The 21,057-nt window shown below is 34.5% G+C and overlaps 1 protein-coding gene across 1 annotated transcript in view; it reads left to right on the top strand.

The window, feature by feature from the left end:
• Positions 1-10,634: 10,634 nt before the first annotated feature.
• Positions 10,635-21,057, top strand: part of LOC145686195 (hemocyanin-like) — a gene marked incomplete in the record, with an annotated part of 92,972 nt that continues 82,549 nt past the window's right edge. The window contains 1 exon segment of the mRNA XM_081759235.1: positions 10,635-10,793. Within this exon segment, the coding sequence (XP_081615361.1) occupies positions 10,661-10,793 (133 nt within the window).

The following is a 21,057-nucleotide window of genomic DNA, read 5'->3' as shown; positions in this document are numbered from 1 at the left end:
TTTTCTAAAGTGGGGGGGCTATCTTGCCATACGTCTAAAATCTTGGTGTTATCGTTAGAGTCATATGAAGAATAATTGTTGTTGCTAATAATAATAATAATAATAATAATAATAATAATAATAATAATAATAATAATAATAATAATAATAATAATAATAGAATTAAACTTTTCCACCTTTTCATCAGATCATCGAAATCTTTAGACATAGGATACTGAAATTATGTACAAATGTCTTTTTATATGACATTGAAGTGAAAGAAAGATGGATATGTGAAACTAGTTACTTAAGAGGATTAAAGGTTTCCTTGATCATCAAATTTCTGAATTCGTTCGCCCTAGGAAGTTAAAATTTTGTATCAAGTTCCTCCTTAACCTACGCTGAACTTGGGTAGCGTAGTCACTAACACTTTCGTCTTTAGTGCCAGGGGTCCGGGTTCGATTCTCAATAGGGACACTCGGTCCAAAAAGTGTAAAAATTGTCTCAAATCAGCCATCCTGAGTCAGGTTTTCCTGAGTTTTCCTCATTCATACCAGGAAATGACGAGATAGTCCCAGGAGCAACTTACACCACCCTTTATGCCTTCCTTTTCCTCAGATAGTGTGATCGCCGAGGAACGTCATCCCTCATGCGACAGACTAACATGGTCATAGACACCGAAAGTCCAGAAGTCTATCTTACCAGGTTTTGTATTGATAGAAAGAATAGGTATGAGGGCAAAGCGTGTATTGGTATATAAGCTTTCCCCTCATGTCTATTCTGTATATCAATATGAAACTTGGTACATACATTTCTTATCTCCTATAGTATTTTTCGAGAGATTCTATGCTTTTACCCGGGGCCACTCCAGAGGGGTCCAAAGTTGATGGGAGGAATTTCTGTAGGGAATTTTCCCGACATTCTCTCTCTCTTTTTTTTTTTTTTTTTGTTTGTTTGTTTGTTCAAGTACGTTATGGGCCCCAATACATAACACCTCTGGAAAGCTTATTTCATGCTGAAGAGAATGAACTATAAACCACAACTTTCCAATGAACAGTATTGACACAATAGCTAACAGGGTTAATGGGCCCCAGGGACTTACTCCGTTGTCTATGGCACCTAATTTTTTGTGTATGAACATATCTTTGTTATGTTTGTTGAATGAACTAGGTTTGATTCGGAAGTCCGGCTGACAGGTTCGTGTCCGTTTCTTGTTAGATTTTTTCTTGGGGGACAAGCATTAGTACGCGTATTTGGGCCCACTAGAAAAACTTGTTTTTCTAATTTTTGGGCATCCTCTTTCCATCTTTCTCTTGGTCTTTATGGGCCCTCCAGCGTCTGTGGGACCTCCCGCACGGCAAAGTCTGCGGGTCCGTTAGTTACGCCCGTGGGCTTGTTCCATACATAACAAATTAATTAAAGGAACAATATTGACAAATCTCAAAGCCATAAGAATATATATTATTTCGAGGGCCCCTAATAGTAGACATTTTTTACTGAAATGAGCCCACGACTCATTTTTGTTTTATTTACCTTTGTGTGCTGCATTGTATGTAATGTAGTGAACCTGTTTGATGCTTCATTTATAACTGCATTTTCGTGTCATATATGGAGTAAGAAAATTTTATCTTGAAGTGGGCCCCCCTCGAACAACGGGGAGCTTTCCTTGGGGGCAGTTGCCTCCTGCCCCGCGCAAATTACGGCCATGACTATGGGTAAGACCTAGTTTTGCGAAACGTTACCGTAAAAGGGAAAAGAATATTTAACTTTTTCTCTTGTTTTCTTTTAAAGTTTAGCATTCCTTTCAGCGCCGAGGGTATATGAGACATGGACTTATAAGTTACGTAGGATCCAAACCACATGACCTTTCTCCGAGAATTGAATCTAGGTCTGAGATTAGAGACTTTAAACGTTTGTTAGAAAAGGTTTCGTGTTTATTTGTTCCACTTATGTTACAGTACCGTGAGGAACAATGGCTGTGGTTGAGATAATGATTGCTTTTACTGTAATGATTAGTCACTTTCCAACATTTCTATAGATTTTAATTTCGTCCGCCGTATCTGTATTTTATTCTGAACACGCAGCCAAAAACTAATGTGCGTGGAGAAAAGGAGATACACACCGCAGAACCGTATATTCCAGAACCCAATCGAATAGAAGTGGAAGCCGCTATAAAGAAATTAAAGAAACACAAATCTCCGGGTGTAGATGAAATTCCGGCTGAGTTAATTTTAGCTGGAGGCGAAAAATTGTGGACCAAGATACACAAACTCATTCTCCTTATCTGGAACAAGGAAGAATTGCCACAAGAGTGGAAAGAGTCAATCATTGTTCCAATTCACAAGAAAGGCGACAAAACTGACTGTAATAATTATCGAGGCATTTCTCTTCTGTCAACATCCTATAAAATCCTTTCAAATATTCTGTTAGCAAGATTGACCCCATATGCAGATGAAATTATTGGAGATTATCAGTGCGGATTTAGACGAAATCGATCAACTATCGACCAAATATTTACCATTCGCCAAATACTCGAAAAGAAGTGGGAATACAATACCCCGGTACATCAACTATTTATTGATTTTAGAAAGGCTTACGACTCGGTTAAGAGAGAAATATTATACAACGTTCTTACAGAACTTGGAATACCGAGAAAGCTAATTAGATTAATTAAGATATGTTTAAGTGAATCCCAAAGTAAAGTCCGGGTAGGAAAATTTTTGTCCACGAGCTTCCACGTCGAAAATGGCCTGAAACAAGGAGATGCGTTGTCGCCATTATTATTTAACTTTGTGCTGAAATACGCCATAAGGAAAATCAAAGATAGCAACCAGGGCCTAGAGCTGAACGGCATTCACCAGGTTATGGCATATGCTGATGATGTGAATTTAATAGGGGATGATAGGAGAACAGTAGAAATAAATGCAGAGATCTTATTAAACGCTTGCAGGGACATGGGTTTAGAAGTAAATGAAGAGAAAACTAAATACATGGAAGTGCGTCGGGACCGTAATACTGCAAATTGTGAAGGCGTTAAAATATTAAATAATACTTTTGATAAAGTGGATACTTTCAAATATTTAGGATCAATATTAACAGACGAAAATCATATTCACGAAGAAATTAAATGTCGACTAAAAGCAGGGAATTCGTGTTACTATTCGGTTCAAAATCTCTTGTCGTCGCGAATTCTGTCGAGGAATTTGAAGCTTAAAATATATAAAACGATAATCATGCCTTTTGTTCTGTATGGTTGCGAAATATGGTCGCTTACTCTGAGGGAAGAACATAGACTGAAAGTATTTGAGAACAGGATCCTGAGAAGAATATTCGGACCCAAGAGGAACGAGAATGGGGAATGGCGGAAGCTTCATAACAAGGAACTACATAGTTTATACGGTTTGCCGAACATTGTTAGGGTCGTCAAGTCTAGGAGGCTTAGGTTGGCAGGTCATGTAGCTAGAATGGAAGAAAGTAGAAACGCTTTCAAAGTCTTGTCTGGTAGACCCATAGGAAAACGACCATTAGGAAGACCTAGGCGCAGATGGGAGGATAATATAAAGATGGATCTCGCAGAGATAGGAATACAAAGTAGAAACTGGATGCAATTAGCTAAGGATAGAAGTCAGTGGAGAGCTTTTGTGAACGCGGCACTGAACCTCCGGGTTCCATAGGCCATAGAGTTAGTTAGTTAGTTAGTTATTATTATTATTATTATTATTATTATTATTATTATTATTATTATTATTATTAGTAGTAGTAGTAGTAGTAGTAGTAGTAGTAGTAGTAGTAGTAGTAGTAGTATTACAAACCCTACCACTGTGCTGGTAGTTAGCGCGTGCGCCATTGATACCGGGGACTTATATTCAATTCCTAGTGAGAGAGTATTGAAAATTGAACCCGTTATAATGGTTTGGTTCCACCTTAAGTTGTAAGTCTATGTTTCATTTACCCTCGGTGCTGAAATGAACGCTAAATTCTAACTAACCAAAATATGTACCTTTCTCCAATGCAGTAATGGGCAAACTTTTTTCGGAAGGGGGGAAAAGGAATAAGGGAAAACGATTAGGCACATTTTACAACATTTTTGTAATACTAAACTCTTTTAATGCTTGAAGTTTGTCATAATTCGGTTCGAATTGGAATGTACTGATTGAAGTGAAGTTGAATGCTCATCTATTAGTCTGTTTCTAATACTTTTGAAATAATTCTATTCTTTCTATTCGCCAGATTAGAAATAATGTTGCTTAGAGCAGTGGTTCTCAAAGTGGTGTTCGCGGGATCTAGTCAGGGGGTCCGCGACGCCTAAAACCTGATATGTGTTGTAAGAAAATGGAAGTCGCAGCTGTTATGCAAGAATTATTTTTTAAGATTAAGAAACTGCAGCTTTGGCCAGTGCGAGTATAAAACAATAACTATTCATCATTTCCAGTGCTCAAGGATTTCATTGACTCTTCAAGTGAAAAACTCTTTGCTGAAATGAACCAAGCACTTGTACGACATTTGAGAGCATTACCTACAAAGTTTCGAGAATATTTCCCTGTCCCACAACCTGGCGATGGTTGGACTGAAAATCCTTATACTAATGTAGAAATTCATGACATATAAGGTATGAATCTCTCTAACACAGAACAAGAACAGCTATTGGAACTAGCCTGCGATACTTCATGAAAAAACATTTTCAAAGAAAATGAACTTTGTAGCTTTTGGTTGCGTGTGCGTTGTGAGTATGAAGAGTTGTCTAAGAAGGTATTGCAACATTTGATGCTTTTCCCTACCATGTGAGCAGACTTTTTCTGGTCTTTGCAATATTACAACCTTAAAGCGAAATCATCTTAATGTGTAATCGGACCAGGGGTGGATTGATTTAAATCAGTTTGATTTAAATCACTTGATTTTTTAAATAAAATCGTTGATTTAAATCAAATTCCGAAATAAATTAATTCAAAGTGAAAATAAGTAAAATCCTGTCTCTGTTGTGTTATTTCAATTAAGGAAGATAATCATAATACAATAAGATGCAAATGTATGTACAGAACAATATGAGAACAAGTGTTTCATGCAGAGGATGATTAGGGAAAATCCCGTTTTGAAGGGGTAACGAAAGAATTCTGCTTTATCTTCGTAACATAAGGTTTTTAAATCGTTAACTATCCCAACGAGAAAATTATCATGGACATTTAAGACGAAAATTCTTTTGTGTGCGCGTCTGTTTGTTCCCAGATAATAGGGGCGTATTTATAAAAGGGTCCGATTCCCTCTCCGAAACTTAAATCTTTTTTAGATTTTATAACTTTAGGCGAAATTTGCGTATTTTATATGTTTTTCGTGCCGCAATCTAGTTCCACTTTTTAATTTTTTTTTTTTTTTTTTTTTTTAAAGATATGCGCCTGACAAATATGTGTAACTTTTGTTAAAAGAAAGTATCATGTTGATAAACCTCGCCGTACTTTTTCCTTAGTGCTTAAGAAACGTTGTTTGGGATTAGAGATGCAAAATAGCCGGCTTTTTAGGAAAAAACTGAAATTTTGGCTTTTTTAACTTTCATGATTTTTCTATCTAAATAGCTTTCTTATACAGTGCTGGAAATTGGTATAAAGGCAGAGGGATATTTGAAAATAGAAGAAGGCAAGAATGTCGAGGGTGGATAAAGATGATATATTTACAAAGTAACATTGTAGACTGCACAAAATCAAAGGCATATCGTCTGCTAATACGTCACTGGCACGCGTAGTTTATACAAAAATATAAATTAGACCATTTTCGGGTGGAAACTAGTATAAAGGCACCTATTATCTTTGGCAAAAAATAAAAATACAGTTTACGGTACAGAATGGAAAATAGATGTTCAGTACTTGATTGACCCTCCTTTCTTCTGAATGAGTTTTAATATACGTTTCGGCATTGTGTTTATGAGATATGTTGTTGCAGTGGAATAGCTGACCATTCTTCTTGTATCGCGTTTTTCAACTCAGCAACCATCCCAAATTGCCGACCATTGCGATAAACTTTGCGCGCAAGGATTCCCCAGAGGTTTTCTATCGGGTTAAGATCCGGGCTTTTCGCTGGCCACTCCATAACCTTGATGCCCTTACCTTCAAACCACAGTCGGGTTGCTGCTGCCCTGTGGATAGCAGCGTTGTCCTGCTGGAAAATCATGTTCTGTTCGTCTAACTCCTCATACATCCGCACCAATTCTATTTCTAACATCTCTATATACGTAGATGAATTCAGTTTGGTGTTGAGCCATGCAATGTTGGATGTACATTTAACACAAAACGCTGCCCAAATCATAACACTTCCTCTGCCAAAAGTTCTGCTCATTTGCACTTGTTCCTCTTTCCTAAGGTCATGCCAATAGTATTGAAAACCATCCGGACCATCTAAATTGAACTTCTTCTCATCACTAAATACAAGGTGATTCCATTCGGATGTCCACGACATATGTGTTTCCGCAAACTGAAGTCGCGCCTGCTTGTGCGTCACACTAAGGGGGGGGGGGTTACACTTCCGTTTCTTGAATATAAGATGTAGATCTTGATTCAAAATTTGACGCACTCTTCTGGATGTGACAGGTAACTTGCAAGCAGCAACAATTTGGGAAGATGACATATTTCCGGCCCTTGCCTTGCGCACAATTAATCGTTTCGCAGCCTCCGAAAGTTTTCTTGTTCTACCATACTTCAGGTTCTTTCCGTATTGTGAGCCCAATCGAACGTAATTATCAATTACACAACTTGAACGATTTAGCTGTTTTGCAATTTGCCGATTTGACAGGCTCATGTCCTTGTACGCACAGACACGTGCTTGTTCCTCACTCGACAATAATTTTCCACGAGGTATATCCAACACAACAGCTCACAGACATTCACACCCGTGCTTCTCTTATTGAACTGTCATCTGATTCTCAAAGTTGCATCAGGAGTAATGCTGAACGTGTAGAGGCCGCCAAGCAACAAGTAAACGTGGGTGCCTTTATAGCAATTTCTACCCGACAATCGTCTCATTTCTCTTTTTGTGTTAACTATGCGTGCCAGTGACGTATTAGCAAACGATATGTTTTTAATTTTGTACAGTCTACAACGTTACTTTGTAAATATATCATCTTTATCCATCCTCGGCATTCTTGCCTCCTTCTATTATCAAATGTCCCTCTGCCTTTATACTCTATAGTTAAACAAGATTTCATGACCTAAATGCCATATTTTCCTCTAGAATTCACCATCACGATGGATGGAGCACATGTTTTATGGATTAAACATTAAGTACGTAGTATTTGAGAGCAATTTTAAGGCTATATAACTTTATTTTAACTTCAGAGTTATCGACATTTTTTTCTTCTTTAGATCATTTCATTTTTAGTTATTCATGTTTCATTTCTTAGAGCTTAGTACTCTAGTTTCTAGCACATAGTTAAACTTATGTTTTTCAATATATCCGTCAGAACATACATCCACATTTCTGCTATACTGTAGATGTGTAATGATGTAGCAATAATCTTCCGGATGCAACCTTGAATACCATTTTATACAAATAATCAGTACGGATTTAGAAAAGTGTTTTGGGAGGGTTTTTTCTTATTAATGGTTATTTTTTTTCTAAAAATGCGTGATTTTCATTTGAGGGGAGCACGGAGCTTGAAGTTTATGAGTGAAAACATAACTAAAATTTTGTTTCTTTTAGAAATTCCGTAATTTCGCTGAACAGGCTTCAGTCCGAAAGACACTCCCACCCTAACCCCTTTTAGAAATCCGTCATTACTGTAATTAGTAATAACAACAATTTAAAACATAAGAAATGAAGTCAGCCAGGACTCACACAGTACATGCACTATCTCTACATTCACAGATGGAATTAAGAACTTGTCTGAATGGTCGAATGCGGACTGAATCCCGAATTTCTCAATAGAAGCGGAAAACCTAACCACTCACTCATGTTTATTGTGCTTGATTTAAATGTATTTCGTAGTTTTTCTTTTTTCTTTCTTTCTTTCTTTTTCTTTACTTTTTTTTTAAAGGAAAGTTCCGTAATGACATGTTGAATTCTTGTTAAAAATTCAGAAACCTTCAGGACTGGGTAAACTGTGATGGTGGTTATATTTTCCAGAGCCTTGGAAACCAAACGCTCACATGAACAGTATTAAGCATATGATACATGAACAGAAAATTCATTACTTTCCTGACTCTCAGTGCATTACAGAATTTGGGATTTTACCGATTTTGCAGGTCCGAAGCACCTGATAGGTGCTAACAGATTATTACGTATGTAACAAAACAATAGAAAATACATTTTCAACATTTCTGTTCCATTTCAAAGAAGTTTCTGTAGGGGTAGCAAAGGCGGAAGCAAGAGGTGCATTAACAAATTAGGTGATTTTTGAGCGTCCTATACAAAGATTACATTTTATTCAGTCTTTTAAAGTAATACGTTGAATTGTAATAAAACAATGACTAATTTTCATTGTTACTCTAGTATGAATGTTTATGAAAGTCACGGAAGTCAGACATAATAAACTTATTGGCTATAACAGATTGACGAGGGAATGAAATTAATTTATTTATTTAACAATCACCAGATGCAGCTCAGAGGCTATTTTATACTGGATATCTAACAACAATATGGAAAGGATTTGGGAAGGTATCGGCCAGGGTCTGTTTTAGTAGGTACCATCCCGGCATTTTCGTGGTAGGACTGAGGGAACCACTAGAAAACCCCAGTCAGGATGATCGGCAGCGGGAATCGAACCCATGACCTCCCGAATGCGAAGCCAACGTTGTACCACTTGAGCCACTTGATATACGTAATAAACAAAGAGAAGAACATGTTCTTTGAGAAGGCTACGACGTCGAAACTTAAATTTGTTTTGTGCGTTTGTTCAGTAAATATATTATTATGTTCCCGATGTTTATTTGTTTGAACTCACACACAGAGTACAACAATTTCTGTACGTCATGTAACAGTTTTTCCTTGTTTTTGTATTTTTAATTCACAATAAAGAATATTTCTTATAATGCATATGAAAAACTTAACTGCAACTTATTATATATATGGATTAATTTTTTGGGATTCATAATAAAAAATGTGTTAAGAATTAAAATTGTTTGAAATATGTTTTCGAAATTCATGTTTATTTTCGAGATTTTGTATTATTATCTGTATCCACTACTACTTAAATTAGTTTCTGTATTGTAGAGAAGCGAAACAAAACTTGCTTTATCAATTTAAAGCAGAATTTGGAAAAAAGACCAAAATTTCCCAAGCAAAAAAAGCGAAAAAGAAAAAAAACCGAGTCCCCCCCCCAAAAAGACGTTTTTATTCCGAACCCTTGCATCTTTATTTGAGATTGAAATAAATTAACGACTGGCAATCTATTCAAAATTCACGCCCAATACTTTCACTTAAATGGCATAATTAACATTTAATATTATTTCCTAATGTTTTATTTTCAGTTCGTGACTTGTATTACGCGAGAAGAAAGATTTGATTTAAATCAAAAAAATCGATTTAAATTTAAAAAATCAACTAAAATGTTTGTTTTTTTAATCACGAGTTTTTTTCCACCCAGAGTCGGACCTAAGACTGATGGTAACAGAACTTATTCCAGATTTGAATGCAATTATGGGAAAGACAAAGAATTTCATTCCTCACATTACTAGCCCCACATTTGAGAACATTGATTATGAAGTGGATTCGGTTTAACAACAAAAAAAAGAAAGAAAAAAAAGAAAGAGAAAAGAAAAAAGACATTGATTTTCAGTCTTGAAAGTTACCATATTTTCAATTGAAATTTCGTTCTTTAAGAAACAATAATGTATCTTTAGAATAAATTACTTATTGCATTATTTTTCTTGATTTTTTCTTGTCAGTAATAATTCTAATTAGTATATATATATATATATATATATATATATATATATATATATATATATATATATATATATATATTATACCATGTGAAATTTCAAATAGCATTGCAAGGGGGTCCACAGATCATTTTCCGAATGAAGAGGGGGTCCGCGTTATCGCAAAGTCTGAGAAGCACTGGCTTAGAGGATAGAACCTTTCAGTGGACCGCATCTGGCTCGCGGGCCGTAGTGTACCCTAATTTCCTTGCTCCTTATTTGGCGGAACGAGAAGTTGGTAGCTGTATGACTTGACTGAGGCAGTAGCTAGCTGTTTAATATTCAGTTTGAATTTTCTTTGGTGCAAAACAGAAGAAAACAAGAGTGAAACCATATGGTCGATAAGCAGTCGCGGAAATGGAATATGGGACTGTGGTATAAGACGATGGTTATCTGACCTCTTCAGCCATAGCACATTTAAGTTTTCATGGAGAAAGCTGAAGAACCGTAGTCGCTAATAGCATATGCTATTAGTGAAAATTGCATCAAATTCTCTGTAAAATGTTCCAAGGAAAATAATATCAAGTTGCAAGTGAAAAAGAAAAAAAATTCCAGCGGCGTAGTGATGCTTGGAAGTTCTCGTTACAAGAAGACAAGGAAATGACCCCTCAGGGGTCAAAAAGTAGAGAACAGTTGAGAAGGGAAGACAGGCAAGCTACCACTCTGTAGTCGGGAGGGGAATAGTATATTTGCACACGAACCCCACATAGACACGGAGGAGTGGCTTGAGCCTTGTCTAGGATTGGGGAGGTGCTGCTCTTTTACAAGTCGAGTATATAATGTCTACTCTGACCATATTCCGGCTGCGCTACACTTTTGGCGTCCGAAGTCTTTTTTTGCCCCACACCGGAACCATGAAGTTTGTTGGCTTATTACTGGCGCTTTGCGCATGCGCGGCCGCTTCAGAGAAAGGTAAGTACAAAGTTTGACGTTAATGCTTTTTACTTTTTGTTTCTTTGTTTTATGAAAAAGAAAAAAAATGAAGATCATAAAGAGACATTTGACTGGTCATTGCACTTTTGGAAAATACAGACAACTATTTTTTTCTCTTTTCTCTTTTGTTGAAAGAATATTTAAGTTCCAGACTTTAAATATTATTCTTTCAATCAAAGATTTTAAAAAAATAAATAAATTTCATCTTTCACCCCAGTCACTCTATTATCATTTCCAAATGTCTTTTCAGTAATCAGAGCACTTCTGAAGGGAAGTAAAATAATTTTAAATTGCTTTACCTGGTAAATATATATTCCTGCTATGGAACCTTTACCTGCTATGGAACTTTTATTATTATTATTATTATTATTATTATTATTATTATTATTATTATTATTATTATTATTATTATTATTATTATTATTATTATTATTATTATTATTATAGTTCCCAAGCCTTTGGCCCATCTGCAAATTACCTCCATACAAGCGACTTATCTCGGCGTCATGTCAGAGGCAGCATAGCTAGCTATAACTAGCTGAGGAATTAGCTTGAGTTAGTAGAAATTAGCGTGAGCTATTATAAATTAGCTTGAGATGTTAGAAATTACCGTGAGCTATTAGAAATTAGCTTGAGATGTTAGAAATTAGCTTGAGCTATTAGAAATTAGCGTGAGCTATTAGAAATTAGCTGGACTGGCAGATTGAACGTCTTGTGTTTATAATAAGAATTAAGAACATCTAAATACGTTTGCCTAGGCGTTTATACAACCCGTAACTCTTACATGTTTTGAGGCTTTCATATTAACGTTACTCACACTCTGATATGTTTTCGAATTATAAAACAGAGGCGCTCTTGAGGGAAGTCACACCCGTAACATTTTAAAGTATATTTGCTTGACACTAAATAAAAAGAAAATAAAAATAATGTTCTGACTGTTGTATAGAACAATTAATATATTAGATAATCTTTATTTCTGTAAGTTTCAAGCGATAAAATTAATTTCTACCAGTGTGACTTCACTCACAAACCTCCTCTGATTAATATAGATACGATTTATTGAATATTTTACTACTAATGGAGAAACAAATTCGTGACATACAATAAGAATTAGCATTTGAAGGGTATCGGGTAAAAACTGTTGTTGTTAATTGATATTTAGCGTCTCTTTTCAGCAGTAAGGCTATATGAGACGTGCTCTAGCAGCGGAAATCGAACCCTCGTTCCCAAGTTTCAAACACGATAAAGCGTAGGTAACTGATGGATTCATATCTATTTAGCGGAAGAGTAAAATTAAAAGCTAAATTAGCGCTGGCTGAGTGAACTCAGTTGTAGTGCTCATCTCTGTTACGACGGGTCCTTGGTTTGACCTGCGACCACGCGAATTCTTCGGTGGACATCATGACTGTGGATTTTCTCAGTCTTCCCGTTCCACATTTTTAAATTCCATGACTTTTTTTTTTTCATGATCATTCACTTTCATCAATGACGCGTTTTGTTTAGCCTAAAGGATATAATTGTTGGACGCAAAGCTAGAAACTTCATTTCGTTTTATTTAAACTCTAAAAGTAAAATTAACGAAAAAATACTAAAGCTACTTTTCAATACTATTAGCGTTTAAGAGAAAAGTTTTTATGTAAATATTATATAGCCTATATATATGCCTATCCATAGATATGTTGAGCTAGATAAAATTATATAGTATAGTTTTTGAGGACAAGAAAAAGAAACGAATTTGTTCGTAAACCTGAAACTTGATGCTGTTATGAGAACCGTTTCACTTCTTGAAGGAGAAACTCATACAGAAGTACTCAGCATATTCTCATTAAGTTCTTCAGTATGATACCTAGCGTAAATAATAATACATAATATATAGTTAATGAGAAATAATTCTATAAAATTATCATTAACTCCTAAAACTTTAATTTATGTCTAACTAAAATATTTCTTAATATAAGACATATGTATATCAGTCGATAGGTCACATGATTACCTATAATGCGTGGCGCTTCTGGTTCGATACCAGGTCCAGTAAGTTTGTGGTGGATAACATCATGTGTTATTTCTCGTTTCCTCCTCCATTCTCATTCCACCAATTCTTTTATCCTCATTCATTTGCCTAAATCATCGTCTCCTTTAGCGTAAAAGAAATAATCGTAGGATGTTAAACTCAAAGATTTTGAAAGAAACATAATTAGATCACAACAGCTGAATAAATTAACATGCTTAAGCAGGGATGCAAATAAGCAACAACATTTTCCTAGCCCAAGAAAAACAAAAAAGTTACTAGCCCATATCCCACAACAGAAATCATTTACTTACCTTTCGTATGATATTAAATACTCGCCCACACCGAAGAACCACTCGCCGCGGGCGAGTGGTTATTTGCGTCCCTGTGCTTAAGAATAAATTATGATGTGTAAGTTTCGAGAAAATAGAAAAAAAAAATGAAGTTTAGTGGTGCTGAAAACTTTATCGTTCGTTGCCAATAATAGTTGTATTTTGCATTTTGCTGGGAGAAATTGTTACTTATTTATGTACTCTATAAAAAAAAAAGTGTTAAACAAGCAGGTTGTATTATTGAAGTAAAATGTTTGTTCAACGTATCACACTATTGTGCTTAAGGGAGACGATGATTAAAGCAAGTGAATGGTGACTGAAGAATTGGTGGAATGAGAAAGTGGGAGGAAACGGAAGTACTCCGAAAAAACCCATGAGCACAATGTTGCCCACAACAAATTTACTTGTCCGGGAACCGAACCAGTGATCCCATGAACCCGAGATAAGCGCTCTACCATTAAGCTACCGTGTCCCCCCGGTTGTGACACTCGGTCTTTTAAAACGGATGACACATATAGATATTGCATAGATATTGCTACCTAAAAACAATATTAGAGTAAAGTAAAATAAACAAGTAAGCCTGTTTAAAAATTTCGTGTAGCCCGAGCACTTCGTTACAAATAGTACGTCCGTGTGACTGTTAAGAGAAATCAAACGGCAGTAGAAGCAATTCGCTATTAATAGTATATTAGTAAATGAGTAAATAAATATTCTATTGCAACACAATTAAAACTATCAACTGCGTTAGATTGGTAACGAAAGATACGTATTTTAGTTCATTTTTTTGTCGATTTTCTGTAAAATTAGGCTGAAGAGTTTATCCTTAAAAGGGTGCTTTTTAATTTTTGTTTTTTTTTAAAAATTTTTTACTTCGATATAATCTATCGACTGAAATAATCTCATCTTTAAAAAAAATATTTTATCTTATATATAAATTAAAGTTGAGGAGTTAATAACTGTAGCCAATATCTCATTAACCATATTATTTATACCGTCGTCTTACTACCGTTGTAATAAAGAGGTTGATAAGGCTATACTTGAAGTAGCAGTTTCAGCTTAATAGGTGAGGTGGCATTATTCTAGGAGCGTCATTTCAGATTTCGCTTAAGGAGCGCAAGAGCACCATCGACATAAGATTGTCACGTTTTGTACTAGTATATTAGTAGACAATCTATTAAAGTATATGTATTTCTCAAACTCTTGTAGGGGCAATTGCCCCCTCCTGCCTTCCCTAAATGACGCCCCTTCATTATTCTTGTATAGAATAACTTTTTAGACTCGTTTCTCTTCATTTTCTCGTAAAGTACGCCTGAGCATGTATACTAACATGTACAATTTTATTTATTATTTTATTTTTTTATTTTTTATTCTATTAGTAATCATATTTTTGGACATTATTTTTTACGAATTATACGATGCAGTCTTAAAACTTTCAGACGAATCAATCAAACAAGTTCTTTTTCATTTTTATGCGCTATTATAAATAAAATCTATATACACAAGCGAATGTACAGTAATTTTATTGAATTATTTCTTTAAATAACTTGGAGTTTGATGCAATTATTTTCTGTTTTACGCATTGTAAGAAATGCATTTACGTACATTACAAGTCAGTTGAGTAATTTTTACATTTAACTCAGATTATTCTCAAATGTATTAGACAGCTCCCTCGTGGCTAAGCGGTTAGCATACGTCCTTTGGCATGCGGGACCTGGCTTCAATTCCCGGCGACAGCTCACGTGGTTTGGAACCCACGTTAAGTTGTGGGTCCACGTTTCACATTACCTCCCACTGAGAGAGACGCTAAACTTAAAATCAAATTAAATGTGTTAGAGGTTTGATTGTATTTTTTATTATTTTACGAAAAAAAATTTGATTTCTGTCCCTTTCCCTTGGTCAACATTGCTAAACATATTTGAGGTGGAAAAACAGAATGTCAATGTTTACTTTCAGTTTTGTTGAATTCAAAGTTTACGTAATCGTGCTTAAAAAAACTGAAATAACTGAAATAACTTCAGCAGTCTATGCTCTATTGATGGTCCTTCACGCCTCTTTGGTGGAGTCCCAGTTTGGAATTGTGTCCATTGTATTGTGTAAAAATATATTAGAATATTATTTGATTTATTTTATAAGTAAATCTGTAATAAATTCGTTAAGAAATTAACGATTCAATTAATCAATTAAAATTTCCAAAAATTACTTTTTATTGAGAATCGTTAACAAAAGTTTGAAACGGTTAAAAAAATCGTTAACTTTTCTTAAAAGCATAAGAAATAGACATGCTACAAGATTTTTTTCTTTTTGCGATTTACATCAAAATGGCATGGCATGCGATTTGCGAAACGGCATAGATATATGCATGTAAAATATACCTTTACAGAAGTATACAGCTAATTGATACACAAAAAGTTAAACTGAAAACAGAATTTTCATTGCTTTGTTTCTTTTGTGTGGAAATTTTTATTTTTATTCTTACCTATCAAGAATTTTGTTTGAAAATTGGACTCTTTATAATAATACATTGATTTTCTCACGCTGTCACCTTTATGCATTAAACTCTGCATTAATTTTCGTAACTCAAGGATATTCTTATTGTATTGTAGCGCAAGTTGTTATTTTAAATTTTAATGTTAAAAAAAATACTTTAGATTTTAACCATTACTTTTTCCTGACACTAATTTTTCCGACTATGCTTATAAGTACCTATGAATGAGCATCCATTGAATGAAATTAAAAATCGATCAAACCAAGGGCGTCATTTCACACTTCGCTTGAGGGGGGCAAGAGCACCACCGACATGACTTTTACGTTTTGTACTAATGTATTAGTAGACAATCGATTAAAGTATATGTATTCCTCAAACTCTTGGAGGGGACAATTGCCCCCTCCTGCCCTCCCTAAATGACGCCCCTGTATCAAACTCATTTAATTGAGAGAGCGACTTGTTCCAAACGATAGTGAGCATTATTGTTTAGACCTTTTCATGTATATTGCGGACAAATTAATGTGTGCATTTGGTCGGTACCTGTCATCAAGAAAGCTTTCTATTATTTTCTGTAATTTTCAAGACGACACAAACGGTAATTCAGAATATACACTTTTACGGATGACTTTGAGCTTTCACTGACATTTATTCCTTAAGCCTCTTTTTTCCGTCTAGGAAACATTTGCAGAAATAGAGTTAAGAAACGTTGTTTTGAATAGGAGTAAGAGTAAATTAGTGATGCACTGTAGATTTTTGGTAATTAGCTCTTTTAATTATATAATGCAGTAACTTAGCATAAAGACTTACTCCTCCCTTATATGATATATATATATATATATATATATATATATATATATATATATATATATATATATATTAATGCTGTATAACTTAGTATTTCCTCAATAATTCACTATTAAAATGAAAAATAATACGAAAGATAGAGATTCGGCTTTAAAAAAAAGTATAATTCAAAATTTTGTCTAGTTGCCTTGTTTTGATTGCAACCGATGATATTTAACAGTTCTTTTATCGAAATTATTTTTACGCTATCAAGACGTTTTAAAAATCTGCCACCTTTTTTTAAAAGAAAATAGGTTTGCTTTTCGATTTGCATTATTATTATTATTATTATTATTATTATTATTATTATTATTATTATTATTATTATTATTATTATTATTATTATTATTATTATTATTATTATTAAAGTAAACCTATATTTTCTCTTCAGGAAACTAGAAGACATTTTAAATACTGTTCGAATTTACCAGTTATTGAAGCGAGCGTTAGCGAAGCTTCTACTCGATTTGATTGGTATTTGTGTATCTGTTCATCCTTCTGTTTCACGATAATTCGTAAAACTTATCCCATATTGATTAAACTTAATATGTGTCTTCCTTCAACTTGCAGAAGTGTTGTTTGAATTTGCAATCCATCAAGTAGCAAGGGGGCGGGAGAAAAGGAAGTAAAATCCACTTAATGTAGCCAGTTTGCACATATACATGCAAGACAATTTTTTAATAGGAACCACGTAAAAAAAATTTATTATAACAAAACTTAATGGGAATTTTATTTATGGAATTGGGAATATCCCCACAGTTTAGGGTTAAAATCTGCCAGGAATGAAGGTGTAAATTTTATCCCCCACAATTTCAAAAGTATTTTCAACAATAATTTTTATTTATAAATGTTCGATTTTGTCATAATATGTTGTACATTGTCTTTGAGGCTCTCAAAGACATTTTAAATATCCTCTCGAGCTTTCTCATGGCTAAGCTGTTAGCGTACACGCTTTTGGCGTAGGAGACCGGGTTTGATTCCCCAAAATCAAGTTAAAATCAACCAATTATCCTCTCTGTGGGAGTTGAAATAATTAAAAAATCAGATAATCGATTTACACTCTTAGCCCCCGTCTCAATTTCTGTTAGTTTCACGATAAATTTTCTAAAATTTATTCGGATTCGAAATGGATTGAAATTAAATATTTCAGTTTAATGCCCTACGATTATTCACATTAGGTTAAGAGAGACGGATGATTAAGTCAAGTAAATGATGATTGAAGAATTGGTGGAATTAGAAAGTGGGAGGAAACGGAAGTACCCCGAGAAAACCCATGGACATGATGTTGCCCACCACAAATTTACTTGTTCGGGATCGAACCAGAGATCCCATGCAACCAGAGATAAGCGCTCTACCAGTGAGCCACCGTGACTCCTTCATTCGGTTTTTATATAATATAATGTATATACATTTTCTTGTGACTCTTTTTCGTAATTCGTATTGCTTGGGCTTATAAACAGCCTAGAATGAGCGATGAATTCAAACGTCTCATGTGGGATGAATTACTCCTCCCTTCATTTAACAAATATATGTTACATCATAATTTCCGTTATAACTGTTCAATTTTGGTGTAATATATCGTACATTTTCTTTTAAGACTTCATAATCATTCACTTTGAATGGAGCTGAAATCACTAAAGAATTAGGCGATTTTATAAACCCTACCCCCCCTTTTTTTTCTTGTTTTAAGTTCCACGACAACTTATATAAAACTCATTCGTTTTTGATACATTTCCTCTATTTGGATTTAAAATCAATTGATAAGAAGGGAGTAAACCTTCTACCGCTAGGTTAAAAATATGTTGTATGATTACTTCCGTAAATATTAGATTTTAACACAATATGATATACGCGTTTATTGGGGTTTTCACATAATTTTCACTCGTGCAATTGTAGTCAATCAAATATCAGGGGTCAATTAACCTACCTCCTTTCCCCGAAAACTTAAATAATAATTCGTGGTAACTTCAGTAAAAGGAAATCCATTGTGTCAAATATCGTCTAAGTTTTTCTCAGAATTCCTTGTTTGCAGTTGAAATGAGCCAATAATAAGGGAGCATATTTTCTCCAATTTTATGTAACATATTTTCTCGAATATTAGATTTTCGAGACATTTTCAGATATTTTATAGAAGATTTTGTGTGCTTTGTCGGAGAATAGAGACATACTCCTACATAATTTGGAGTTGAAATTAATAAAAGGGAGAATGGCTCACATCAACAACGAATAGTATCATTAGTTGTAACGGGATGATTAGTTATAACGTTATAACAACATAAAACGCAAGTGTACTGTAGGATAACAATATAGAACGATTTTTATTCACACTTGTTTCTAGTACTTTTTCATATGTACACTCATATCCAAAATTATTGTCGCATATCTATAACTGTCTTCTTGTATGAATATAATTTGATAATGATTTTGCAAGGCACTTTTAATACTGATACTATGTGTATAATTGAAAAATGTATGTTTCTGGTAAATATCGTAGAAAAAGAATTCTTCTAGGAGGCTGAGGATTCTTCCAGAATTCTTTTCCCCCCGAAATCTTACTTAGTATAGTAAAGTAAATGAAATATCTTGCAGAATTTTTACATTTCCGGCAAAGCGCCCCCCCCCCCCCCGAAAGTTAGCAAAGCCCGTCCCGAAACAAAATCGTAAATACGCCACTGCATGCGACAATAATTTTGGACATGAGTACGCGCATCTAGAGAAAATCCGATGAAACATTATAGCACAAGTTTATACTGAAATAACCTATTTTTGATGACTACACTGTGATTAAGGGGAGTGACTTAAAAATAATCGAAAAGGACTTATATTAGTGTCGAACACATAATTTTCGGAATCGCTAAGATTGAATACTGACAATCCGAATGCTGATTTAAGTCCACGTTCAGTCTCCATTAGCATGGTAGATGAGAAGGGGTGAAAAATAAAATATCCAAAATGACTGAGAATATTGTCAAATCCATGGTTTTAGGGATTGGTAAAACAGCTGACCCGTTTGAAATAACTTTGTGAATATGGTTAGTATTTACAGTAAGTATCTACATCAAGGTAGTTTTTTATAGTCACTTTGATTGAAGTTCGTATTACTCGTATATGGGGATAGGATGATTCAAAATGTACGCCAAAAGTAGAACATGTTTTGAATTATTATCATCATAGTTTTATTGAAATGCGTATCCTAAGAGGAAAGGGATTCAAAAATTTCCCATACCTCTATTCTCCCCGTGCGAAGAACTGGCATTGCAGCTAATAATAATAATAATAATAATAATAATAATAATAATAATAATAATAATAATAATAATAATAATAATAATAATAATAATAATAATAATAATAATAATAAATCCCTACTTGTATCCTAGTTATTGTACTGTCATGGTTCATATATATCATTATCTTTATCATGATGCAAGCTCTTGAATTATATAATGTGAATGTGTCACGGTCCATAAATTCGGGAGTAATTCGAGATGTTTTCCGAAAAGAAAATGCTGAAACAACTCTTTTTTTTAAAAAAAAATGTGCGCCCCAGTTTCATGTGCCTGTTAAGGAGATAACTCTAAATATACTAGGATTTATTACCGTATACTACATACAAGTATGTAGCCTCTTTGCGTAACTTATTTTGTTAAGTGACGTTAGTAAGTATCAGGGGCGGATCTAGGATGGACTTCTGAGAGGAGCGGTGGGTTGTAATACTACTGCTGAGAGCTACTTTTAAGAGCTCCAAACTCTGAGATGGGTTTTATTTATATATAAAATAAGAAAGTTTCCATTCTGGGGAGGGGCAATTGCCTCGATCACCCCGCAGGGTGCGTCCCTGGTACGTATGAAGATGTCAGTATAAACTTTTCTCAAACCAAGCACGATTTGTGAGGAGTTTAGTTTACCAAAATTCTTTTATATCTTCTCAATCAGTATGTCAGTCCGAGAGACAAAAAAAATCTGAAGAATTACTTCATTATCACCACCAATTTTGGGCACGATGTAGAGGTTCAAAAGTTAGAAATTGTTTGATTTGATATTTAGTTTAGCGTCACTTTCAGCAGCGAGGCTATATGAGACGTAAACCTAAAATCTAACATGAAATCCAAACTACATGAGCTCCCGCAGGGAATCGAACCCGGGTTTCCCACGCCAAAATCGCATACGTTAACCGCTTAACCACAAGAGAGGTCAAGTTAGAAGTCCAGTTCGTTGTGGAGGTGACATTCAAACTGGAAGTGATAGAATTAAATAATTTCCCATTATAACGTTGATCACTACAGAGCAGAAACTGTAATAGATAGCGAGAACATTTTCTGCAATCGATCAAGCGTTCTAAAAATACATTTAATTTCCATCCTCAACTTTCTATTAAAACAGGAAATAATAGTAATCCACCAGAATTTCAATATTGATCTACACAGGGCAAAAACTATAATAGACAGCCATAAGTAAATGCTTTTGAACCAATTTAGAACGTTTTAAGGATAGGAGTCTTCTTTTTTTTTTTTTTTTTTTTTTTTAGCCGTTTATTCAAACCGCATAAGACAGAATTTAACCATTTCTGGGTTT

Source organism: Thermobia domestica, chromosome 5, assembly GCF_964235325.1.
Source record: "Thermobia domestica chromosome 5, izTheDome1.hap1.1, whole genome shotgun sequence".
Classification (NCBI taxonomy): domain Eukaryota; kingdom Metazoa; phylum Arthropoda; class Insecta; order Zygentoma; family Lepismatidae; genus Thermobia; species Thermobia domestica.
Note: the sequence above shows the minus strand (reverse complement) of the source record. Positions and strands in the feature narration are given on the sequence as shown.